The sequence below is a fragment of the Phacochoerus africanus genome, chromosome 7, assembly GCF_016906955.1.
Source record: "Phacochoerus africanus isolate WHEZ1 chromosome 7, ROS_Pafr_v1, whole genome shotgun sequence".
NCBI classification, from domain to species: Eukaryota; Metazoa; Chordata; class Mammalia; order Artiodactyla; family Suidae; genus Phacochoerus; species Phacochoerus africanus.
Genome location: NC_062550.1, coordinates 46,094,673 through 46,121,787, shown reverse-complemented (window position 1 = coordinate 46,121,787; position 27,115 = coordinate 46,094,673). Strand labels below are relative to the sequence as shown.

The 27,115-nt window shown below is 39.7% G+C and overlaps 1 protein-coding gene across 6 annotated transcripts in view; it reads left to right on the top strand.

Moving 5' to 3' along the window:
• Positions 1–17,520, top strand: part of RESF1 (retroelement silencing factor 1) — a 35,616-nt gene extending 18,096 nt beyond the window's left edge. For 3 of the 6 annotated variants that reach the window (XM_047787263.1, XM_047787262.1, XM_047787264.1), the window contains 3 exons: positions 7,307–12,354; positions 14,186–14,269; positions 16,781–17,520. In XM_047787263.1, coding sequence (XP_047643219.1) covers positions 7,365–12,354; positions 14,186–14,269; positions 16,781–16,944 — 5,238 coding nt within the window. In that variant the 5' untranslated portion in view covers positions 7,307–7,364 and the 3' untranslated portion in view covers positions 16,945–17,520. Of the gene's footprint in view, positions 1–7,306; positions 12,355–14,101; positions 14,270–16,780 lie in introns of those variants that run through there. The other 3 variants (XR_007135855.1, XM_047787265.1, XM_047787266.1) reach the window with 3 other exon arrangements.
• The last annotated feature ends 9,595 nt before the right edge of the window (positions 17,521–27,115 follow it).

The following is a 27,115-nucleotide window of genomic DNA, read 5'->3' as shown; positions in this document are numbered from 1 at the left end:
TTGGTATAATAGTCCTTTTTGATTGAATTTTATCAAAAGTTCTTAAATGTATTGAAATGATCATAGGATTTTTTCCTTCTTTTTTTGGCCATACCTGTGGCACATGGACATTCACAGGCCAAGGATTGACTGTTAACCTAACTGTAACCTACTGTGCCACAGCTGTGGTAACGCTGAATCCTCAACCCACTGTGCCACAGTGGGAACTCTATATGCTTTTTAAAATAATTATAATTACTTTCATTCATTTTCAAATGACAAACTCTGTATTCCTGAAAGAAACTCAATTTGAGCATGATGTTATCCTTTTCATGTATTACCCCATTTGGTTTGCTAACATTTTGTGTAGGACTTTTCAGGTTTGTTTCTGAGAGAGATTGACTTCATTGTCCTTTTCAGCTTTGGTCTGGTAGCCTCAGTAAATAAGCTGTGTACTATCCTGTCTTTTAACCTAAAGACACTTACTGTATTATTTCTTCCATAAATGGTAGAATAGTCCAGTAAAGCCACATAGGTCTCGTGGTACATTTCTTTGTGAAAAGATACTTAATTACAAATGTAATTTTTTTTCTGCTTTTTGTTTTTAAGGGCTGCATTCATTCCAATGTGCCACCACGGGAACTCCCAAATGTAATTTCTTTAAAAAAATAAAGTATTTTTATTATGACAGCTCTGATTAGGGTATTTTTTTTTTCCAGAAATCTTTCTGTGCCACCTAAAATTGAAATTTATTGAAACAGGAATTCCCCTCGTGGTGCAGTAGAAACCAGTCCAACTAGGAACCATGAAGCTGTGGGTTCCATCCCTGGCCTTGCTCAGTGGGTTAAGGATCCCACATTGCTGTGAGCTGTGGTGTAGGTTGTAGATGTGGCTCGGATGTAGCGTTGCTGGGGCTGTGGTGTAGACCGGCAGCTGTAGTTCCGATTAGACTCCTAGCCTGGGAACCTCCATATGCTGCAGGTGTGGCCCTAAGAAGCAAAAAAAGAAAAACAAATTTATTGAAACATTTACTCAAAATAATCATTTTAATGTCTGTAGGATCTAGTAATAGACTCTGTTCCCAATATATCATTTTTGGTTTTTTTTCTTTAAATGGGCTGTGTTACCAGAGGCTTATTGTTTATTTATTTATTTTTTAAAATTCTTTACCAACTCATGACATGTCTAATCACTATACTTTTATTCATTGTTTGGTTTATTTCACTCTTTTCCCTTAGATTAACTTGTTACTCTTAACTCTGTATATAAATGTAGAGTGTGTTTCTCAGTATTTTTGTTTTTTTTTTTTTTGGCTGGCATATGAAAGTTCTGGGGCTAGTCATCCAAGCTGGTGCACTGACAATGAATCCTTAACCCACTGTGCCACAAGAAACCTTCCTCTGGGTCTTTTTTTATGTTATAAATTATTTTCAAGTCTTATGAAAACATGGGGATGGTAGCCTGTTATGGATTGAATTGTGTGTAAGTCTCCCCCTGCCTCTCCTCCCTATTCATACCTTAAAGCTCTAGCCTCCAATGTGACCACATGTGGAAATGGGGCCTTTAGGGAGCTAATTCAGGTTAAACGAGGTCATACGGGTGGGGCTGTGATCCAGTTGGACTGGTATCATAGTTAGAGGAAGAAACAGCAGAGCTCACTGCATTCTTGGGGCAGGGGTGCCATGCCTTTGGCATAGTAAAGTTCCTGGGCCAGGGACCAAACCCAAACCACAGCTGTAACCCGATCCACAGCAGTGAAAAGTCCAGCATCCTTAACCTACTGAGCTACAGGGGAACTCACAGGAAGGCAGAAAAATAACTCAGGCACTCAGTGTAGGAGCATGGGTTTCAATGCATTCTTTGATATGGCTATTGATTAATATTTCTGGCTTAAGTGCTCCAGAAAGTAACATCCTCATAGGTCTTGTTTACTATAGGGAGTGTGTCTACCTCCATTCTCAGTTTACAAGAAGAAAAGGGCAAAGAAACCATAAGACTTGGGGACATTTCCACCCCTAAGACTGCTATTGGACAAGGACTGATATAGGTAATTGGGCAAGGCCAATGGGAGAAATCCAAATATTTCTGGAGCTCACATTGGTACCCCCATCTTTAAGGGATAAAAACCTCTTTAAGACAATGGGGGGGCTCTCCCCCACCGCCCAGCTGTCCTAAGAGCTATTTGTTTTCCTGTAATAAAGATTTTGCTTGCTGGCTGCCTGTGTGTTCCAGAAGCTCATTCTTGAGCTACATGAACAAGAACCCAGATTTTGGTAACATCTTTCTGGCATCACCAGGAACTCAATGCATTCTTTTTTTTTTAAGGAGTTTTCCCTGTTATTTTCTTCCTTTTTTCTTTTCTTTCTTTTTTTTTTTTTGGTTTTCTTTTTGTCTCTAGGGCCACCCCCACGGCATTTGGAGGTTCCCAGGCTAGGGGCTGAATTGGAGCTGTAGCCACTGGCCTATGCCAGAGCCACAGGCCAAACTATATCTTTGACCTATACTAGAGCTCATGCCAACACTGGATCCTTAACCCACTGAATGAGGCCAGGGATCAAACCTGCATCCTCATGGATGCTAGTCTGGTTCATTAACCACTGAGCGGCAGTGGGAACTCCTTCCCTGTTATTTTCAAGATTAATTCCACTGTGGATTAATCTGAATTATTTTAATCCTTCAAAAATGAAATTTACTTCTCTCCTAGTTATAATGTCATTAAAAATTCCATGTACATTTGGGATGAATATGTATCTGCAATTGTGTGCTATTAATATGTTTAAGTTAACTTTGTTTATTATTTATTATGGTTATAGATTTGTTCATTTTTAGAGATATCAGTATACCATTGGTGTAAGTGTAATTATTTTTGAAAAGTAATTTGTCACTACTTACACTAATAGTTTTAATGTCCTTTGACATTGTTTTCACTTGTAGGAATTTCCAGAAACATTTAGGACATCTATAAAAGCATAAATACAAGAATGCTTAGCATAGGGTAATTTAAAAATTATGTGTGGAGTTCCCATCGTGGCGCAGTGGTTAACGAATCCGACTAGGAACCATTAGGTTGTGGGTTCGGTCCCTGCCCTTGCTCAGTGGGTTAATGATCCAGCATTGCTGTGGCTCTGGCATAGGCCGGTGGCTACAGCTCTGATTAGACCCCTAGCCTGGGAACCTCCATATGCCGAGGGAGCGGCCCAAGAAATGGCAAAAAGACAAAAAAAAAAAAAAAGAAACAGTATTGGGTAAAAAGGATAAAAAAGTAAACTGCATTTAAAAAATAAAAAAAAAATTATGTGTGCACAAACATAAGAAAACCCAATACCCGTCCAAAGAGGAATGGTTAAATTGTGATAAACCTATAAAGTGGAAGGTTATGCAGTGAGATCGATATATGTATATCAGAAATAATGTGTCCTAAGTATGGTATAATGAAAATTAGGCAAACTGTTAACAGCATATTTTGTAGAATTCTGTTGGTCTTTGGAGTTCCTGTTGCACAGAAGAAACAAATCTGACTAGTAACCAAGAGGTCCAAGGTTTGATCCCTTGTCATGAGCTGTGGTGTATATGGCAGACTCTGCTCAGATCCTGCATAGCTGTGGCTGTGACATAGGACAGCAGCTGTAGCACCAATGCAACCCCTAGCCTGGGAACTTACACATGCCACAGGTGTGACCCCAGGAAAAAAAAGCAAGAAAAAAGAATTCTGTTTGTCTTAATCGATAAGGATTAAATGGGTTTTTTTGTTTGGGGGGGGGCAGGGTTTGCTGCATCCACATTAAGCAGAAGTTCCCTGTAGCATGGGTGGGCCAAGGATCCAGCCCATGTTACAGCAGTGACCCAAGCCACAACAGTGATAATGCCAGGTCCTTAAACCCACTAGGCCATCGGGAAACACCTGTTTTAGTGGTTTTTTTTACGTAGAGAAATTTTCTGAAAGAAAAGGTAACAGTCAATACCCTTAGGAAGTTAGACATTAGAGATGGCGATAGTAAGAGTTTTTTTAGCATATACTTGATTTTTTTTTAAATAATGATTTTTATTTTCTCCATTATCACTGATTTAGTTTGCTGTCAATTCTCTACTACACAGCAAAGGTGACCCAGTCACACATACATGTATGCATTCTTTTTTCTCACATTATCATGCTCCATCACAAGTGACCATAGTTCCCAGTGCTATACAGCAGGATACCATTGCTTATCCATTCCAAAGGCAGTAGTTTGCATCTACTAACCCCAAATTCCCACTCCCTCCCTCTTGGCAACAACAAGTCTGCTCTCCAAGTCCATGATTTTCTTTTCTGTAGAAAGGTTCCTTTGTGCCATATATTAGATTCCATACATAAGTGAAATCATATGGTATTTGTCTTTCTCTTTCTGACCCACCCCACTTAGTATGAGTCTCTACTTCCATCCATGTTGCTACAAATGGCATTTTGTTTTTTTGTTTTGTCTTTTTTTTTTTTTTTTTTTTTTGCTATTTCTTGGGCCGCTCCTTCGGCATATGGAGATTCCCAGGCTAGGGGTTGAATCAGAGCTGTAGCCACCAGCCTACGCCAGAGCCACAGCAACGCGGGATCCGAGCCGCGTCTGCAACCTACACCACAGCTCACAGCATCACCAGATCGTTAACCCACTGAGCAAGGGCAGGGACCGAACCCGCAACCTCATGGTTCCTAGTCAGATTCGTTAACCACTGCGCCACGATGGGAACTCCCGCATTTTGTTTTTTAATGGCTGAGTAGTATTCTATTATGTATGTATGTGTGTATATATATATATATATATATATATATATATATATATATCTTATACACACCACATCTTCTTAATCCATTCATTTGTTGGTGGACATTTCGGTTGTTTCCATGTCTTGGCAATTATGAATTGTGCTTCACTGAACATACGGGCGCATGTGTCTTTTTCAAGGAAAGTTTTATACAGATATATGCCCAAGAGTGGAACTGCTGGGGCACATGGTAGTTCTATATTTAGTTGTCTAAGTTACCTCCATACTGTTTTCCATAGTGGTTGTACCAATTTACATTCCCACCAACAGTGCACACCCTTTTCTACACCCCCTCCAACATTTGTTATCTGTGGACTTAATGATGGCCATTCTGACTGGTGTGAGGTGTTATCTCATAGTAGTTTTGATTTGCATTTCTCTAATAATCAGTGATGTTGAGCATTTTTTTCATGTGCTTGTTGACCATCTGTATATCTTCTTTGGAGAAATGCCTATTCAGGTCGTTTGCCCATTTTTCAATTGGGTTGTTGGCTTTTTTGCTCTTCAGTTGTATAAGTTGTTTGTATATTTTAGAGATGAGTCCCTTGTCGGTTGCATTGTTTGAAACTATTTTCTCCCATTCTCTAAATTGTCTTTTTGGGTTTATGGTTTTCTTTGCTGTGCAAAAGCTTGTCAGTTTCATTAGGTCCCATTTGTTTGATTTTGCTTTTATTTCTGTTGCCTTGGGAGACTGACCTGAGAAAACATTTGTAATGTTGATGTCAGACAGCATTTGCCTATGTTCTCCTCTAGGAGTTTGATGGTGTCTTGTTTTACGTTTTAAGTCTTTAAGCCATTTTGAGTTTATTTTTGTGCATGATGTGAGGGTGTGTTCCAGTTTCATTGGTTTACATGCAGCTATCCAGTTTTCCCAGCACCACCTGCTGAAAAGAGTGTCTTTTTCACATTTTATTTCTTCCTTTGTTGAAGATTAGTTGACAATGGGTGTCTCAGTTTATTTCTGGGTTCTCTATTCTGCTCCATTGGTCTATATGTCTGTTTTTGGTACCAGTACCACGCTCTCTTGCTGTGGCTTTGTAATATTGCCTGAAGTCTGGGAGAGTTAAGCCTTGTGCTTGGTTTTTTTTGTTTTTTTTTTTTTTCCTTTTTTTCCCCACTTTAGTGCTTGGTTTTTGTTCCTCAGGATTACTTCAGCAATTCTGGGTCTTTTTGTGGTTCCATATAAATTTTTGGATTGTTTGTTCTAGTTCTGTGAAAAATGTCACGGGCAATTTGATAGGGACTGCATTGAATTCTGTAGATTGTTTTGGGTAGTATGGCCATTTTTACAATATTGATTTTTCCCATCCAGGAGCATGGAATATCTTTTTATTTCTTTGAATCCTCTTTAATTTCCTTGATTAATGTTTTATAGTTCTCAGCATATAAGTCTTTCACCTCCTTGGTCAGGTGTATTCCCAGGTATTTGATTTTTTTGGGGTGTGATATGTTTTTGTTTTTCAATTCCGTTTTTAGGTCCGCACTTTCGGCATATGGGGTTGAATTAGAGTTGCAGCCACCAGCCTAAACAACAACCGAAGCAACTTGGGATCTGAGCCACATCTGCGACCTATGCCACAGCTCACAGCAATGTCTTAACTCACTGAGCTTGGCCAGGGATTGAACCTGTGACCTCATGGACACTGGTCAGGTTGGTTACCACTGAGCCGAAACAGGAACTCCAATGCTCGATTTTTTTTTTTTTTAATTTAATTTTTTTTCTTACAGTTGGCATGAGTTAGTTAAATAGGTAGGTGAAATAAACAAAAGCAGAAAGTAGGTGCAGTGGTTAACAAATCCTACTAGGAACCATGAAGTTGCAGGTTCGATCCCTGGCCTTGCTCAGTGGGTTAAGGATCCAGCATTGCGGTGAGCTGTGGTGTAGGTTGCAGATGCGGCTTGGATCCCGAGTTGCTGTGGCTCTGGTGTAGACTGGTGGCTCTAATTAGACCCCTAGCCTGGGAACCTCCATATGCCGAGGGAGCAGCCCTAGAAAAGGCAAAAAGACAAAAAAAAAAAAGCAGAAAGTAGTTGCCTTGTTAGTGTAACAAAATACTAACTATGAAATCCTGTTAAGCACCCTAGAAAATTTTATTGTCATTTGCCATATTTATTGTAACATCTTCCTTTCTTCTTTTACTGTTCTTCTTACCCAAATTAAAGATGAGGCTATAGGGGTTCCCGTCGTGGCGCAGTGGTTAACGAATCTGACTTAGGAACCATGAGGTTGCGGGTTCAGTCCCTGGCCTTGCTCAGTGGGTTAACTATCCGGTGTTGCCGTGAGCTGTGGTGTAGGTTGCAGACGCGGCTCGGATCCCACGTTGCTGTGGCTCTGGTGTAGGTCGGTGGCTACAGCTCCGATTCGACCCCTAGCTTGGGAACCTCCATGTGCTGCTGGAGCAGCCCTAGAAAAGGGCAAAAGACAAAAAAAAAAAAAGATGAGGCTATAAATAAGTGTTGATAAGGTGAACTGATACATAAATTCTGTACAGACAGAACAGCTTTTTAATCAAAAGATCTTTATTTCCTACAGATTCCTGACATTCAAAACAACTGGCTTTTAATAACACTACTCCTGCATTGAATCAACAATGAATTGGAATGCAAAACCAGAGAGTGTCACCTTGCCACCACAGTATCCTAGAAAACAGACATCTTTTTTGGAGCAGGCTTTAGTAAGCACACTTACTACAACATCTCAAAGTACTTTAAACCACCCTGGAAGTAACCAAGAAGCATGCCTATTTCTCAGTAATTCAAATCCAGTTTCACAGCCATTGCTCAACAACAGAAATTATAAAACTCCTCAACAAATCCCTATTTCTGATATGCATAGTGGGACAATTGTGACCTCCCAAACTTCAGTAGAAAGAATAACATACACAAATGTGAAAGGACCCAAACAATTAAATCAGGATTTGCAGATGTCTTCAGGAGTTACACAAGATATGTGGCTGAACTCACCAATGAGGAATTCTATGCTCTCTCATACAGGGGCAACTGTATCTCATCAAACTGGTTTTGGCACAAATCCGCCCAATGTACATGCACTACAGAATCAGTTTGTGACATCAGACACGTATTCTATGCAACTACAAATGATGCCTTCTAATTCTGGAAGAGCTCCCATAACTTATCAGGACAACCCGAGACTTAACCCACCTTTATCAGAGCAACAGGTTGACTGGCCACAGCAGTGTGCCTCCAGTGGACTGGCTTACCCTAATTACAGACCACTTCCAAAGCAATATGGTTACTCATCACGAAGCTTTGTGCAAGGTCCTACTCTTCTGAAACAAAACACTATGTCAGCTGGGTCGTTACAAGTTAAAAATAGTCCATCTGCAAATCCTGCCCTCCCTCTACAGTCAAAGCAGATTGCAACCGTTCCGTCCTATCAATATGCAGTTACTCACACTGACGAAAGACCTCCTCCTCCTTATGACTGTAGATATCCAAGCCAGCCCCTGCAAAGTATTCAGCATGTTGTTAAACGCTCTTGTATGGATGGTCCCCAGACTCAAGAAATGTACTTGCCTGAAATGGGGAAAGACTTTTGTAGAGGCTTTCAACAGCAGTGGCAAAACTCAAATGAAAATTTCAGCATGATGGGAAATACCTGCAACTTGAAAGTAAACACCAATGTTGGTCAGTCTTTTAACAGACCTGTTAGATCTTCTCTGGATAGTGTCCAGGCTCTTGGTCAGAATACTCAAGAGAAAAGAGTAGATTCTGGAAACCTGACTTCAAATCAGGTATTGGACACACGTGCCACAAAAGAAAAGTTAGTGAGGGACATTAAAACATTAGTAGAAATAAAAAAGAAGTTTTCGGACCTTGCAAGGAAAATTAAAATTAATAAAAGTCTTTTGATGGCAGCAGGTTGTATTAAAACAACTAGTAGCCCTTATAGCGATTCAGCTCAAAATTCTCAGTTTTCTCTGAAACAAACTGCCGAAGTACAGTGTGGGCCACAAGTAACCATAGTCACTCCAGAAACCATGGAGAATAAATCACCAATAGTAATGGAATCTTCAGAAGTAGCAAATAAAACACACAGTCCATCGAATTCCAACCTTCAGGACAGACATTTTAACCAGGTCAGTTCTGTTTTACTAAATTCTGTCCCTTCGGAAAAGTTGCCAATTCCAGAACAGTTACGTGATTTGAAAGTTGTGACTTCTTCAAAGATGTCAACTGTTGAGATTCCCCATGCCACATCAAATAACATCCAGTTTTCATCAGGAAATCTTGTCAATAGCACAAAAAATGTGCCAGCACATTCTGAGACAACTCCTCTTCCTCAGTTCATGACTTTTGAGGAATATATTTCAAAACATCCAAATAAAAATAGGCTAGTGCTTAGTTTACTTGCACCTGGAGGTAAAATTGAGAGGAAATTATTAAAAGACACTATTGAAACTGTTAAGGATTCCAAACTGCGTGGTTCTGACCTGAATCCAAATACCACTAACACTGGTAACCTACTGAATTTGAAAACTGCGGAAGCTACAAGTACTTGTAATATAAATGCCAAGATTTCAGACAACTCTTCTGGGTTTGAGCATAAATCCTTAAATGGAATGTCTTCGAAAAGTGATGGTCACTTTTCCATGGAATTACTAGCAACATGTCTCTCTTTGTGGAAAAAGCAACCTTCAGAACCTACAGTAGAAAAACAGTCAAACGAGTCAAAAACAAACAGAGCCGCAGCTGGAGTTTCAAAGCCTGTGGAAGTTTGTGAGACGAGTCCATTTTCAGCTGTGGGGAATTCGCAGAATAAGGTCACCAGCAGCTCACAGGAAACAGTTTTGTCAATGGTAACACAGAATTTCGAGTCTTCAGGTTCAACTACTACAAAAGGAATTGCCGTAGTGTCACCCTTAATTCTTTCAGATGTCAAAACATTGTCTGTCAAAGGTACAACACCTGAAGCCTTACCTGAAACGGCATACCCAGTTATTAAAGAAGGCAGCATTTGTAGTTTACAAAATAAGTTAGAAAATACTGCTGCTTTGAAGGTTAGTGTTCATGAACCAGTGGCAAGTACTACAAGCACCAAGATTTTCCCACCGATTCAGAAGGAAAAACAAAATGAGTCCACTAATGCTAATTCAGAAGGCACACCTAATACCAGTCAAGGGAAGCATAATGAAACAGAACCAGATGTCCATTGTCCTGTGAGTGATCAGCAGACCTCATATGTATCAAAGGACAGTGATGATGTGCACAGTGATGTATTGCAGATTGGTAATATTTGTTCTCTTGTTGAAGGTGATACCTCTTACAATTCCCAAATAGCAAAGATATTCAACCTGCACCCTTTGGAAAAGGTTGAGCAACAGAAACCTCTACTGAGTCACCAAGTGACGAGTAGTAGACAACAAAATGAACAAGTAGACGTCACTGAAAGTAAAGACTTTGATTGTCAAAAAGATAACTTTGTACAGTGCACAGATACTTCCCATGAAACAATTGATCAGTCAAAGTTACTGCAACCTCCAGAATCATCATCTTTGAAGTACACTGAAGCAAAGAGGGGCATTCCAGAGGAAAGCAGCTTGGAACAAATCACTGAAATCGAAAGCCTGGCTGATGATGTGGTTTCATCAGCTGCTATTCAGCAGGATAGCTGCCCTCAGGAAACTGACATGTCCTGCAGTTACACTGCGCAGGATCCTACAAAAAATGAGCTTCTTGATGATGAGACATCCATCCTCTACCTACAAGATCAGCTGTCAGAACTTTTAAAAGAGTTTCCCTATGGTATTGAACCTGTGAACATGCATGAGGGTTGTGCGGTCCAACAAATGGCAGACCCCATTTCAAAACCTCACACTTGTGAACACACTGGTTGTGACTCCAAAGACTCAACAGACCAGATACAAATTACAATACTAAACTCAGAGCAAATGAAAGAATTATTTCCTGAACAGGATGGTCCACCCAATGAGGTAGACGGATTGACAGAACTTCAGGAAGAAAAGCCTGTCACAAAAGAAGGGAACCAGTGTGACCCACAGGCACGTACCATTGAAGAAAGTTGTGAGTCTGTCGTACTGGATTCGGGAAAAGATGATGTCCGTTGCTGTGCCTTGGGGTGGCTCTCTATGGTTTATGAAGGAGTACCTCAGTGCCAGTGTAATTCCATTAAGAACTCGGCTTCAAAGGAAGAAAAAGGGAAAGATCCGTGTTCTCTGGAGGCCAATACCAACAGTTATAAACGAGGCGAGAGGACCTCTGATGGAGATGACTCTGTCACATCTGAGAATCCTCCAGATAATCAGAAACTTCCTCTGACTTTTCCAGTTGAGGAAAAACATTTTCCTGAAACAGAGGGAGGCCGGAACATAAATGATAAATCAGAAACAGAACAGAACAGCTCACTAAGGACAGAGCAAGAATTACCTGGTCAGTTTTTATGTAAAGGTGGTAAGAGACTAGATTCCTTGCAGAGACACAAAAAGAAACCCCTGCAATTTCATGAGGTCACTTTTCAGTCCACTAATAAAACTATAAAAATTTGTCAAGAGAGCTTGCAGAGGAAGCTTATGGCACAAAATTTACGTCCGCTCAAACCAAAGATGGGGTTTTTGACGAGTAAAGATTTGCATGTGAAAAATGCTTCTTTAGTACAGTCAATAACACCAGAAAAGAGAAAATTGAAAGCAGGTGGCTCTAAACACAAAGTTTTGGAAAAAAGGAAGTTGGATGATGGGAGCATACATGATTCAGAAGTAAAGAAGAAGAAGTATGATAAACAAGAGCAGAATAAAAATGTGGGAAGTGGTACATTTAAATTGTACAATTTCTCAACCCCAAGTGAAAGAGCTATGACTAAAGAAAAGACAGTTTCAAATGTTAAGTCTTCAGGCTCTAAGGATGGTTCATCTAAAATTAATCGAGTTCTGACAGCAAAGGAGTACCTAGCAAGGCAGAAGCATAAAGAAGCAGTGAGTGGCAAAATGTTAAAGAAAAACTGTCTGAAAAATCTGCCGTGTGATTCTCAGTACAAGAAGTCCAATAAAGTTACTGCGCATGTGGGAAGTTATGGGAAATCATCCGAGAGACAAAACAGCAATGTACAGACCTCTAAAGAATCATTACCTATTAGTTCCAACCATGGTAAAAGCCTCAAAATCCATCATTCCAGGGACTCTAAAACCCACATTTTGAGGAATATTAAAGGAACAGTTGGTGGAAAGCAACCTGATAAAACATGGATTGACAAAACCAAATCAGACAAGAATGTAAACAATATAAATAATGAAGCTGAATTCAGCCAAATGTCTTCCCAAGCAAAGGATCAAAGGAAAACGTACCTGAATAGAGTTGGATTTAAATGCACTGAACGTGAACGCATTTGTCTCACAAAATTAGATGGTTCACCCAGGAAGCTCAATAAAGAAAAAAGAGCAGAAAATAAGCCCAAGAACCATGTACCTGGGAAAGATACCTCAGAAAAACTAAGCATGCTGGAGTTTAAGTTATGTCCAGATGGACTGTTTAAGAATCCAAACCCTGTTGAAGACCAGAAGGATCTGCAGCCTTGTCCTACGAAAGAGCAAGCTCCTGTGCAAGGTCCAGTATGATTTTTTTGGGCCATTGTGACGCATTGTAGGTCAGCAAGTGGTGAGCACGTCTCTTAACACCTGGGTAGCTAGAAAGACTTAAATGCATGGTGCTTTTACCTAGTACTTGCTTTTCTTACCAGGTTAATTGTTCATTGGGCACTGTTTGTTAAATTTAAGTTTGTGTCCTACTGGTTGTAAATTGTGCTGCGTTCACACTAATGACAAGAGGTACATAAAATTGTAAGCTTTGGAGTTTTCTCATGGCTCAGTGGGTTGAGGATCCCGTGTTGTCACTGCTTCAGCTGTGGCATGGGGTTTGATCCTTGGCCTGGGAACTTCCCCAAGCCATGGGCACAGCCAAATAAAACCAAAAAAAAGAAAAAAAGCAAGGTTTGCCAAATACAGATTTCCTTTTGTACCCAGAAGTGGGAAATATTCTTTGTGGGAAGTTAGTAAAGTATCAGATATACATTATTTCATGTCTTTGCTTTTGTTTTCTGTTCCTTTGGGCTTGGATTTTCAAAGCCCTGTGAGTTTGAAATTTGGGTCTAAATATTAGGAGATACGTAATGATTGTTAATGAAATATTTTTATATGTATACAAGTGGTTTGATGTCATTGTTGAAGTGGTAACTGTTATCACTAAAGTTACAGTGGTACATTCTAATCTACTTGTCAGATATGCAATGTGAGGATTGTGGAAGCGGTATTGTCCAGTGTTGTTACCAAACCCAGCATGGCAATCATGACTATTGGTTAGCTGAAGGATAAAATTCTCAATGTTAGAGTTCCCATTGTGGCTCAGCAGGAATGGATCTGACTGGCATCCATGAGGACGCAGGTTCGATCCCTGGCCCTGCTCAGTGGGTTAAGGTTCTAGCGCTGTCGTGAGCTGTGGTGTAGGTCACAGACATGGCTCGGATCCCGTGTGGCTGTGGCATAGGCCAGCGGCTACAGCTCTCATTCACCCTCTGGCCTGGGAATCTCCATATGCTGCAGGTGTGGCCCTAAAAAGATTAAAAAAAAAAAAATTTAGTGTAGTGCAAGATAGGAGAAAACAAGAGGACTTAGTATTTGTAGTAGTAAACACTTAGAGGTTGTGATATTACCTATGAAACATTGTGTTGAGAAACCCAGATTGGAATTCACTAAAGGATTTGAATGGAATCTCTGCTGTTCAGACAGTGTCTCTTGGGGTGCATAAAGTTACAATGCAAATGACTTTCTTGGAAAGTGGTAGGGATTTGTGGTTAAGTATGTAATCATATAAAGAGTGCAAAGTTCATTTTGCAAAGTATTGGTGAGATTACACTTGGTTCTTATAATTAGATCCTTAGAATCTGAGGGCCTAGTTGTACCAGAAACATTGGAAGTGGGTGCAGCAGCGTGAGGTGCCTTCCCTATCTCATGTATCCTTAAATACCTTGAGCTGTGTTAGTGTTCAGTCCAAGTGGGAGATAGAAGTTTTAAATTATGAGATTCAGGCACTTACAGGAGAAAGCATTTTTCTAGGCCTCTTTTAAAGTTATATGTGAGGAGTTCCCTCTGTGGCACAGTGGACTAATGGTCTGGCTTGTCTCTGTGACTTTGCAAGGATCTGGCATTGCTGCAGCTCTGGTGTAGGTCACAGAGGCAGCTCCAATACAGTCCCTGGCCCAGGAACTCCCATATGTGGGGGATGGCCAAAAATGAGGGAGGAAAAGGAAAAGAAGTTATGTGTGAATATATCTGATGCCTTCTGAAATCTATTTTAGGCTTACATGGTTTTCCTTGGTTATAGCAGTACTAAAAGAGATGAACAGCAATATCTAGAGCTCTGAAAATGAATATTTAAATAGTTTCAGGAATAAAAAGTACAAAAGAAGACTGGTTAAAATGTGTGACTGAGGAGAAAAAGATACCGGAACCCAATCAAGAAATAGGTAAAACCATCTATGTTTTTGTTTTACTCATCTGGCACTCTGTCATATATAAGCTGGACTCTATTTATGAAGCTATTATGAAGTTTGGTTTTTATCTATATTCTTATTTAAAGGATGATTTGGTGTTAGTATGCCTGAGTAGTAAGAGGCCATTTCGCCTTTTTTTCTTGTTATGCCCTGGACAGAGAAGTGATGATTCCATTTCACTTTAACAAGAAGATTCTCTCCACAAGGGCTTGGCATACATTTTCTCTATAGACGCTACACAGTAAATGTGAGGTTTTGCGTATCATAAGGTCTCTCCTAAATACTCAACTCCAACATTGTAGTGAGAAAATGGTTGTAGAGTAACGACTGGGTATGGGCTATGTTCCAGTTAAACTTACCAAAATTTGCTAAAGTCTGGGCTCTAGGCCATACCCTCATAGCCAACCCCTAGAATAAGATAATTTGCAAGTTAATTCATTTAATTATCAGACCAGGCAGGCAAAGATATTGCCATTTATCACTGAGAGAATTTAGATCAAAGTCATTTCATTAAGTGTAGAATTATGAGTTATTTTGTTGATGAAAGACTGGTGTTCCTCATTAGATTCTTTTCTTTCTTCTTTCTCTCTTTTCCTTTTTCTCTCTTTTCCTCCCCCTCTCTCTTTCTCTCTTTGTGGCTGGGGAGCGATTTGGGCTGAAGTCCAGACAGGAAAACCATAGTTTTCAGTGTCTGATTTAATTACTGGATTGACTTTTTTTTTTTTTTTAGGGTTTTGCATTGAGAACTGGAAGCCTAGGGTTCAGGAATTTTATGTTACTTTTGGTTAATGTATACACAGAAAAGAGTTTATAGTCCTTTGAAAATGGAGAGGTGCAGAATTTTGCCACAATCAACGATAAAGACAAGCATATTGTTTGAAACAGAGGAAGTGTGAGAAAGGTTGATAAGAACTTAAAACAAATGTACATGAGCAGGCATGTAGAAATTTGAGTCTTGCATATAGGGGGAAAAAAAAAAAACTTGGCTGAATCAAAGAATCAGAAGAAATGCGTCCTTAGCTGGAACAGGAAGACAGCCCAGAGAGGGGAAAATTTAATTAGTGAGAGAGTAGAAAACACTTCAGAGTTGGAGCACAGGAAGTGAAAAATGAGAAATATGGAAATGGGTGTAGAGGTTGGGACAAGAAAAGCCCTTGGAAACAGCAGGGACATAGGTTTTGACTCCTAGAGAGATGAGAGGCATAATTGGAATCTGAATCTTTTTTTTTTTTTTTTTTTTGGTCTTTTCTAGGGCCAGTGCATGGCATTTGGAGGTTCCCAGGCTAAGGGTTTAATCAGAGCGGTAGCCACTGGCCTACGCCACAGCCACAGCAACTTGGAATGCAAGCCGAATCTGTGACCTACACCACAGCTCATGGCAACACCAGATCCTTAACCCACTGAACAAGGCCAGGGATGGAACCTGTAACCTCATGGTTCCTAGTCGGATTTGTTAACCACTGAGCCACGATGGGAACTCCGGGATCTGAATCTGAATATACTTTGAAGATGTGTGCACAGACTGACCAGAGAGGCTCATGGAGCAGCACGAGAGTTCCCTGGTGCCCAGTGGCTAAGGATCTGGTGGTGTTGCTGTGGCCCCAGAACTTATGCATGCTATATGCATGGCCCCTCAAAGAAACAACAGACATGGAGATAGCTGCAGACAGCATGAGTGATAAACAGTGGAAGTGGATAAGGATGGGGTTGCAGAAGTGACAGAAATCCAGTGGGGAGCAGTTTAGTGTCCCAGCTCAAACATCAGCATTCATGACAGAAAGCTAAAGTGGATGGAGAAGAATGTGAAACAAAGAGAGTAACCATCCTCTGCTAACAAGATAAATAAGAATGAAACAGGGTACTTGACCCACCCAGACAGAAAGGTAAAATGAGACTTTTTTCTAGAAAGGAATGGCTAGAGCAGGAATGAAAAGTGTGGGAATTTAGAATTGGAAAAGCTTCTGAGATAAAGAGGAATATCTAGACATGCATAGAAAGCGAAGAAGCTGGCTGGGCCCATCAGAAAAAGGACAGTGAAGCTAAAGACAGCACTGAAATGGTCTAAAGAAAGAAAAGTATAGATGTTTCTTAGAATACCTAATGCACAGCAGGACCAGAATCTGTAAACTGCTTTGCATTCATTCTTTGGAACTGGCTTGTGTTTGTGCTCCTGATATTGCTAGTTTAGATGGCTGTTAAGAAAGCCACATTTAAAATACATATAAATAACATTCATAAGAGGTTTTTATTGGGCAAGGTATAGGTAGAACAGAAGCAAAGGTGGAGAGGTTAGAAAACAGCCCCCAAAGGGAGAGAGGCAAGATGTCTTGTGTATATACTTGATAATTCTGTAGCCATGGTTCTCACACTTAACTCTTGTCATAATTTTCTGTCCCAGAGAAGAATTCATGTTTTCACAATTTATATTGATTGTATACTGACTAACATTAAGAGTAATAAGAAATAACATTTTTGTTTACTTAGATGATGTGTTGGCTAATTCAAGACTCTCCAAGAGAAGCTTCAGTGCCGATGGATATGAGACACAACAAAACCAAGTAAAAGATTCAAAAGCAATGTTTCAAACCTACAAAAAGATGTACATGGAGAAGAGGAGCAGAAGTCTTGGTAGCAGTCCTTTAGAATAATTTTGAGACTTAATTCTTCTCATGGTCTGTAATTGCCATCAGAAGATTTCACTTTCTGTTCAGAATATTTTTCTGGAAATACTAAGTGTACCATGATAACATTTCTCAGTTTGGTTACCACTTAGGTTATGTGTATCTTTGAAATTACTAACTAAATTGGCTAGAGAGCCTTATTTGTGAGTTGCAAACATAAGAAATAGGTGATAGGTGATATTTGTCAGGGGAACTGTAAGGTATTGAATTCTGACATTATTGAACCAAGTTTACCATTATTTTAAAAGGAATTTTTATACTAATCTTGTTTTGAAATACTAACAATTCATCCTAAGGGAGACCTATTCCTTAAGGACTTATTTCCACTGGGACTGTATATTTTTGTTTCTAAAACTTAGTAGCAAAACATATTTTTCAGAAATGCTCACTGTGAACATAAAAGTATATTCTTAAGTATTTTATACTGAATTGTAAACTTTTTGTCAGAAGTCTTGTTTTATACTTGTTGAACTGCACACAATTTTTGGATAATGTAAACATTACTTTTCATACTTGAAATAAACATTTATTTTTAAAAAAATATATTTGAAATGGTATGCTTTGTGTTTGATTTCCTACCCTCACAATAGCACATTTTAGAAAAGTGTTTTTAAAAGGAGAAATGTTGGAGTTCCTGTTGTGGCTCCATGGGTTAAGGACCTGATGTAGTGTCTGAGGTTGCAGGTTCAATCTCTAGCCTCACTCAGTGGGTTAAAGATCTGGAGTTGCTGCAAGCTGCAATGTAGGTCACAGATGCCACTTGGATTCAGTGTGGCTGTGGCTGTGGCTGTGGCTTAGGCTCTCCAATTCAACTCCTAGCCTGGTAACTTCCATATGCCACAGCTGTAGCTGTAAAGGAAAAAAAATTTTTTGATAAAGCTGTCACAAGTAAAACCTTTTCAGGTTCGTACAAAATTTTAATATGTTTTATAAGTTACATATCATGTTTTAAAACTAGTAGAAATGGGGAGTTTAATGGGTGTGTAGTTTGAGTCTTACTAATGAATATTCTTATCACTAACTGAACTGTGCTTAAAAGTTCTTCCTAAGATAGTAACTCATGAATATTTTATTGTAAGTTTTAAAAATACATTCTGACGATTTCAGAAGGCTGGGCTTTCCAAAGTATTAAGCACCATGCTTCCATAGGGAAAGCACCTGTTCTCATCCAAAGAATTTGATGCTTTAGGTGTAAATAGAAGGTTCATTTACTGATGCCCTAGCACCAGTCAGGTCATTGCCGTGGTTCCAAATTATTAGTGGTTGTTATATTGGTCATTGTGTTCTTTACTGATGGAATCTCTCAATTTAAAAAATCTCACTTAAGAATGTCTTTAATAAAGTAGTGATAGTCGTCAACTAAGTCTCAACCTCTGAGTATACATATTTAAGTATCCTAAGTAATGAAATAGCAAGAACATATAAGAAATTTGCATTCCAGAATGATCCGAACCAAGAAGAGATAACAGAAGCAGTGTATCTTCTCTGTGTGTGATGGTCATTGAGATGAAACGCATGTAATTGTTAAATTCACAATAAACTGAAGTCCCATGGAATATTTTTACCTGAAGGAATCATTGACACCTGTCTCTAATGACATCGTCCTTATATTTCATCCGGAGTAAAAACACTTGTTGCTCATAATAAGACTAGAGCTCTCAAAGAAAAAATTGAATTTTGGAAAATTTGTGTCTGAGACCATGAGTTTGATGGTATCCCCACTACCTGGACCTGTAATCAATTCAATGAGAATATCAGTAAACATTAATTATTTTTGAGGCATGCTAAAAAGTGTCAATATTTCAAAGATCTAACGTGGTGAACCAGTATTTCTGATGACCAATGCAAGATGACCATTCAAAATGCCACGTAGGCCAATGGATTTTAATAGAACAGTGAAGATTCCTTTGTGTTATCTGCTTCCACATTGCAAGTAATCTTTAGGAAATGAACTGTCAACTTTTGGCACAGTATTGAAGAATAATGCATGATTATCTGAAAAGGCTGTGAAAACACTCCTGTGTTCACATAAAAAGCTACATCTGTGAGAATGGATTTTTCTGGCATATTTCAAAGCAACATAGCTCAACAACAGAAGGCACAAGTAAATAGAATTCAGCTGTACAGGAAGCACAGAGAGCTCCAAACAAGTTCAACCCAAAGAATCCTACACAAAGACACAGTAAAAATGGCAAAAGTTAAAGAAAAGGAGAGGATTCTAAAGGCAGCAAGAGAAATATGTATCAGGGAACCCGCATAAGGCCATCGGCTCATTTCTCTACAGAAACACTACAGGCCAGAAGAGAGTTGCAAGATATATTCAAAGTTCTAAAAGGGAAAAATGTGCAGCCTAGAATACTCTATCCAGCAAGATTATTGTTTAAAATAGGAGAAATAAAAGAATTTCTCAAAAACTACAGCAATTCTAAACCTATTCTAAAAGCAATATTAAAAGGTTTCCTACAAATAGGAAAAAAGACATAGGATGGAGAAAATCACAGTTGGAAAGTAATAGAAAATCACAGTTGGAAAGTAATCACTTAAATAAGACAGTATACAGATCAAAAAGAAAAATAAATATCTGAAAGCAACGATAAACACAAGGAACAGCAAAAGGATAAACGAAATGAAAAAAAGACATCAAGATGATTAAAAAAAAGACATCAAAATGTTAAAATGTTCCCGTGTGGCTCAGCAGGTTAAGAACCTGACCAGTATCCATGAGGATGCAGATTTGATCTCTAGCCCGACTCTGTGTTAAGGATCTGGTGTTGCCTCAAGCCATGGCATAGGCTGGCAGCTGCAGCTCCAACTGGATCCCTAGCCTGGGAACTTCCATATGCCGCAGGTGTGGTCCTAAAAAGAAAAAAAATCAATCAAACCAAGAGCTGGTCCTCTTTGAAAGGAAACAAAATTGACAAACCTTGGCCAGACTCACCAAGAAGAGAGAACTGAAATAAAAAAAATCTCAATGATACTGTGGAAATATTAAAAAAAAAAATCCATAAGAGAATACTATGAGCAATTATACACCAACAAATTTGACAACCTAGAAGACATGTTCAACTTTCAAGAAACGTATAGCCCACCAAAACTGAATCAAGAAGGATTAGATAATTTGAAACATTTGATCCAGCAACCCTACTCCTCAGCATCCAGAGAAAACTATGACTCAAAAAGATATATGTACCCTAATACTCATTGCAGTACTATATATAATAGCCAAGACATGGAAGCAACCTAAATGTCCATCGACAGAGAAGTGGATAAAGATTTGGTACATATATACAATAGAATATTAGCCATTAAAAATAAATAATGGCATTTCCAGCAATATGGATGGACCTAGAAATTATCATGCCAAGTAAAGTTTTTCAGACAGTGAAACACCAACATCATATATTATCACTTACATGTGGAATCTAAAAATAGGACACAGTGAACTTTGCAGAACAGATACTGACTCACAGACTTTGAAAAACTTACGTTATCCAAAGGAGATGGGTTGGGGGGTGGGGATGGCCTGGGGGTTTGGGATGGAAAGGCTATAAAATGGGGTTGTGATGATCATTGCACAAAAATTAATGTAATAAAATTCATTGAGTTCCTGTCGTGGCTCAGTGGAAATGAATCTGACTAGCATCCATGAGGATGCAGGTTTGATCCCTGGCCTCACTCAGTGAGTTAAGGATCTGGTATTTCTGTGAGCCGTGGTGTTGGTTGCAGATGTGGCTTGGATCTTGTGTTGCCGTGGCTGTAGTGTAGGCCAGTGACTACAGCTCTGATTTGACCCCTAGCCAGGGAACCTCTATACGCCGTGGGTGCAGCCCTAAAAAGACTAAAATTAAAATTAAATAAATTCAGAGTTAAAAAACATTAGATAATTTAAACAAAGCAATCACTAAAAATGAAATTGAGTGTGGAATAAAAAACAAAACATACAAAAAAACTCCCTGCAAACAAAAGTCCAGAACCAGATGGCTTCACAGGCAAATTCTACCAAACATACAAAAAAGAACTTATAGGAGTTCCCATTGTGGCTCAGGGGAAACAAACAGCTAGGATTCCATGAGGATGCAGGCTTAATTCCTGGCCTTGCTCAGTGGGTTAAGTATCTGGCATTCCTGTGAGATGTGGTGTAGGTTGGAAATGAAGCTTGGATCCCACATTGCTGTGACTGTGGTGTAGGCCAGCGGCTACAGCTCTGATTTGACCCCTAGCCTGGGAATTTTGATATGCTGCAGGTGTGGCCCTAAAGAAAGGGCAGAAAAAAAAAAAAAAACTTTCACCTATCCTTCTTAAACTTTTTGAAAAGACTGAAGAAGGAACACTCCCAAAGACCTATGAAGCCACCGTCACCCTAATACCAAAACCAGACAAAGATACTAAAAAAAGAAAATTATAGGCTAATATCTTTTTTTTTTAATTTTTTTATCTTTTTAGGGCTGCACCTGAGGCATATGGAGGTTCCCAGGCTAGGAGTCAAATCAGTTCTGTACCTGCTGGCCTACACCACAGCAATGCCAGGTCTGAGCCATGTCTGTGACCCACACCACAGCTCAGGGCAGCACTGGCTCCTTAACCCACTGAATGAGGCCAGGAATCAAACCTGCATTGTTATGTTTAATAATCAGATTCATTTCTGCTGTGCCATGATGGGAATCCCCAGGCCAATATCTTTAATGAATATAGATGCAAAAATTCTCAACAAAATTTTAGACAACCAAATCCAGTGTCCATATTAACAAAAGAAAAGTGAAAAACTAAACTCTTACCAAAGTCGGTGTAAGGGGAACATAACTTAACATAATAAAAGCCATTTATCATAGACATCCAGCCAATATACTACTCTAAGGAGAAGAGCTAAAGACTTCTCACTAAAATCTGGAACAAGTCCAGGATGCCCACTCTCACCAATTTTATTCAATATAGTATTGAAAGTTCTAGCCATGCAATCACACAATAAAAAAGAAATTAAAAATATCCAAATTGGAAGAGAAAAGGTAAAATTGTTCACTCTATGCATATGACATGATATTTTATAGAGAAAACCCTACGGACTCCACTAAAAAACTACTCAAGCTGATCAACGAATTCAGCAAAGTAGCAGGATACAAGATTAACACTCAGAAAGCAATGGCATTTCTGTATACTAACAATGAAATACTAGGAAAAGGATATTAAAAACCTTTTAAAATGACATCCCCCAAGATTAAATACCTAGGAATAAACCTGACCAAGGAGGTGAAAGACTTACGCACTGAGAACAATTAAACATTAATAAAAGAAATTTTAAAAGATTCAAAGAAAGGGAAAGATATTCCATGCTTCTGGATTGGAAGAATTAATATTGCTAAAATGGCCATTCTACCCAAAGCAATTTACAGATTTAATGTGATCCCTTTCAAATTACCCATGACATTTTTCACAGAACTAGAACAAATAATCCAAAAATGTATGTAGAACCATAAAAGACCCAGAATTGCCAAAGCAATCCTACAGAAAAAAAACCAACCCAGAGGCATAACTCTCCCAGACTTCAGACAATATTACAAAGCTACAGAATCAAGACAGTGTGGTACTGGTACAAAAATAGACACACTGATCAATGGAACAAAATAAAGAGCCCAGAAATAAACCCACACAGCTACAGTCAATCAAACTTCAACAAAGAAGGCCAGAATGGAAAAAGACAAATCTCTTCAGCAAGTGGTGCTGGGAAAATTGGACAGCTGCATATAAATCAATGAAACTAGAACACACCCTCACACCATGCACAAAAAAACTCAAAATGGCTTAAAGACTTAAACATAAGACTATAAAACTCCTAGAAGAGAATATAGGCAAAACCATACAAATGTTTTCTTAAGTCAGTCTCACAAAGCAATAGAAATAAAAACAAAAGTAAGCCACAGGGATCTAATCCAATTTATAAATTTTTTGCACAGTAAAAGAAACAAAAAAAGTGAAAAGACAATTTTTGGAATGGGAGAAAATAGTTCTGCAAAGGATGCAACCAACAAGGGCTTAATCTCAAAGGATACAAACAATTTATACAACGCAACAAGAAAAGCACCCAATTGAAAAATGGCTTTAGAAGACCTAAATAGACATTTCTCAAAAGAAGACATATGGGTGGGCAGCAGGCACATGAAAAGATGCTCAGCATCACTAATTACTAGAAAAATGCAGATCAAAATTCCAATGAGGTACTATCACACACTGGTCAGAATGGCCATCATTAATAAGTCTATAGGAGTTCCCATCATGGCTCGGTGGTTAATAAACTTGACTAGTATCCATGGGGACACTGGTTCCATCCCTGGCCTCACTCAGTGGGTTAAGTATTCCTCGTTGCCATAAGCTTTGGTGTAGGTCACAGATGAGGCTTGGGTCCTGCATTGCTGTGGCTGTGGCTGTGGTATACAGCCCCGTGGCTACAACTCTGATTTGACCCTTAGCCTGGGAACTGCCATATGCAACAGATGCAGCCCTAAAAACACAAAAAATAAATAAATAAAAATAAATCTACATAGCAAATACTGGAGAGAGTGTGGAGAAAAGGGAGCAAAAAAAACTATTGTTTTTTGGGGTTGTAAATTGGTACAACCACTAAGGAAAACAGTACAGAGGTTCCTCAGAAAACTAAATATAGAACTACCATATCATCTAGTAATCCCACTCCTGGGCACATATCTGGACAAAACTGTAATTCAAAGAGATATATGCACCTGTATGTTCATAGCAGCTCTATTCACAAAAGCCAAGACATGGAAACAAGCTAAATGTCCATCAACAGATGAATGAATTAAGAGGTGGATTAAGGTGCATATATACAATGGAATACTACTCAGCCATAAAATGAATGAAATAATGCCATTCATGGATGCATCTATAGATTCTCATACTACGTGAAATAAGTCAGAAAGACAAAGACCATATGATATCATTGATTTGTGGAATCTAAAATATGGCACAGGAATTCCTCTTGTGGCTCGGTGGTAACAAACCCTGCTAGTACTCCTGTGGACACAGGTTCAATCCCCGGCTCTGTTCAGTGGGTTAATGATCTGGCGTTGCTGTGAGTTGCAGTGTAGTTCATAGACACAGCTTGGATCTGGCATTGCTGTGGCCATGGTGTAGGCCAGCAGCTACAGCTCCAATTCGACTCCTAGCCTGGGAACTTCCATATGCCTCGGGTGCAGCCCTAAAAAGATAAAAAAATAAAAGTCGCAAATGAACCTATCTGCAAAACAGAAACAGACTCACAGACATGGAGAAAAGACTACTGGTTGCCAAGGGGAAGGGGTAAGTGAGAGGGATGGACTGGGATTTGGGGTTTGTCCTTGAGGGGGCTCATATTGCTCATATTGCTGCTGTGGTGCAGCTTCAATCCCTGGCTCAGGAACTTCCTCATGCCAGAGGTGGGGCCAAAAATAAATAAATAAACCACAGGAGTAGTGGTACAGGAAGTTTCAGGGCTATCTAAAACTTCTCACAAACCTCTTTTAGGAGAATCCTAGGAAAACCCCTAGCAACCTGCAGCATATGGAGCTCCCTGGCCAGGGATCAGATCTGAGCTATGGCCTGCAGAGGCACTGCCAATCCTTTTGTGCCAAAGTGCAGTGTCCTCTTTTGCTAACAGGTATTCTCCATTTGAGAAGAAGCTCCTGGGTTAATTCTGGGCCCTGTTCTTAGGACATGAATTGACTACCCAACTTGAATTACCTAGAAATGGAGTGTTACCTGATTCACAAAGCTCTGTACCTGGACTGGTGCAGCAGCATTTTACTGTTAAGTGAAAATTGTATGTACATTAGCCCACACAGGTCTTGAAGGCATAATTAAAACATATAAGCAGGTAGCCCAGCATTCTGGCATACCTGCTCCTTCTGCACTGGCTTTCCCTAATTCCACAGACACCCTCTTAAAGAGTGAACAGAAGGAAATAAAGTAAGGTCCAGGTTTACAGATTGGTTTTTTATAGTATGCTGACTCCAACCAGAAGTGTTTCGTAGCTCTGCTCAAAGATGATACTAAAAGACAGAGATGAAGCTAAAGCCATTTTAGCCTGTCACCAGGAAGAGAGAAGAATCAATCCCTAAATCATTTTTAGCTACTTAATACTCCAACACCCCACAGCCTGTACAAGAGCAAATTCTTGGTTGTGATTAAACATGAAACAGAGACAAAGTTCTGCTTCATTGACCTGTGTGGCATCTACAAACTGATTAGTCCAGACAAATCAAAACCAACATTAACTACCATAACATATGTACAAAATGCTATATCTGGTTTGATAAATCTATTAAGCAAGTACCAGCATGGCTAAAGAGCCGCTGTATTGGGTTATTAACTTTGGAAATGGATCGATAGGTATCCTATGTAGGAAGCAACGTTGATTCATGTATAGCAGCTAATGGGTTGATCTGCTGGTTGGAAACTTAGGAAGAACAAGATTGGAAGATTGCAGTCTAGGAGAAAAGATACTATGGCCATAGTGGACTTCCCGCTGTGGCACAGTGGGTTAATGATCCATCGATGTATCTGTGGTGGCTTGTGTTCGATCCTCAGCTAGAGAACTTCCATATGCTAAGAGCATGGCCGAAAAAGGGGAAAACATGGGGCATAGAATGAAATATCTGTGACGCACATATGTTCACCAGAGGGCATCTACTGCAGAACAGGTGCCCAGTAATCAAGCAGACTGTACATTCTCTTCTATGGATGTCAATCAACCTCTTTCCCCAGCCGCCTGGTACTTGTTTAACAGGCCCATTTATAAAGTGACACGGCAACAGGGAAGGAGGGTCTGCATGGATTTCTCTTCCCCGAGGCTAACTGCTTTCTGCCTCTGCTGGATCCCCATGTGATAAGAGTTGAAGCCATGCTGTGTCCCTGACTGAGCACACCATTCTTCAGGGAACCAGTGAGCCACTTGAAGACAAATTGATACAATGGGCACTTTTTTTTTTTGCCACATCCTCCACACTCGGGTATTCTGGGGCCAGGGCTCAAACTGGAGTCACAGCAGCAACAACACTGGATCCTTAACCTGCTGAGCCACCAGGGAACTCCACTGGACACATTTCATCATAGAAAGAACAGCTATTGGTCTTCTTGGGACTAGAAACATATTACAGATATGGATTTGTTGTTCCTGAGCAAAACACTTCTACTGGCACTAAACAGAAGGCCTCATTCATTGCCGTTCGTATTCCATTCATTCATATTCCATACAAATCACCTCAGACTAAGGGATTTGTTTACAGGGAAGGACAGAATGGAATGAAATTACACTCACAGAATTCACTAGCATTATCACAACTCCAACAACCCAGAGGCATCAGACTTGGCAAAAGGGTAGAATAACCTGCTAGAAGCTCCATTACTACTATATCAGCTAAAAGAAAGTTACCTTATAGGATTGGGGTGCTGTTGTAGAGGATGAATGTGTGACTTAAACCAGTGGAAACACACAGCAACATCTCCCACACAGCCAAATACAGGAACCAAGGGGTGGAGGTTCAGAAAGGTCCTATTCACTTTTTTCCCTTGCTTTTTAAAAATTGAGATATGATTCACATATACACATAAAGTGTACAGTTCAGTGATTTAGTGTTTTCACGAAGTTGTGTGACCTTCACCACTTTCTTTCTTTATTTTTGCCCCCAACTGTCCCTGCAGTATATATTGAAGTTCCCAGGCAAGGGATCAAATCTGAGCCAGAGCTGCAACCTATGGCACAGCTGCAGCAACACTAGATCCTTAACCCACTGTGCCCAGCTGGGGATCAAACTGGCACCTGTACAAAGACAAGCCAGATCATTAACCTACTGCACCACAGTGGGAACTCCCCATCACCACTATCTAATTCTAAAATACTGTCATCACCTCCAAAAGAAACCCTATACCCTTAGCAGTCACCTTAATCCTCTCCTCCCTCCAGCCGTAGGTAACCACTAATCTACTTTCTGCTTTATAGAGGTTTTTTTGCCTATATATGAGGTTGAGGGTTCTATCGCTGACCTCGCTCGGTGGTTTAAGGATCCGGCGTTGCCATGAGGTGTGGTGTAGTTCAAAGACACGGCTCAGATCTGGCGTTGCTGTGGCTCTGGCATAGGCCGGCGGCCACAGC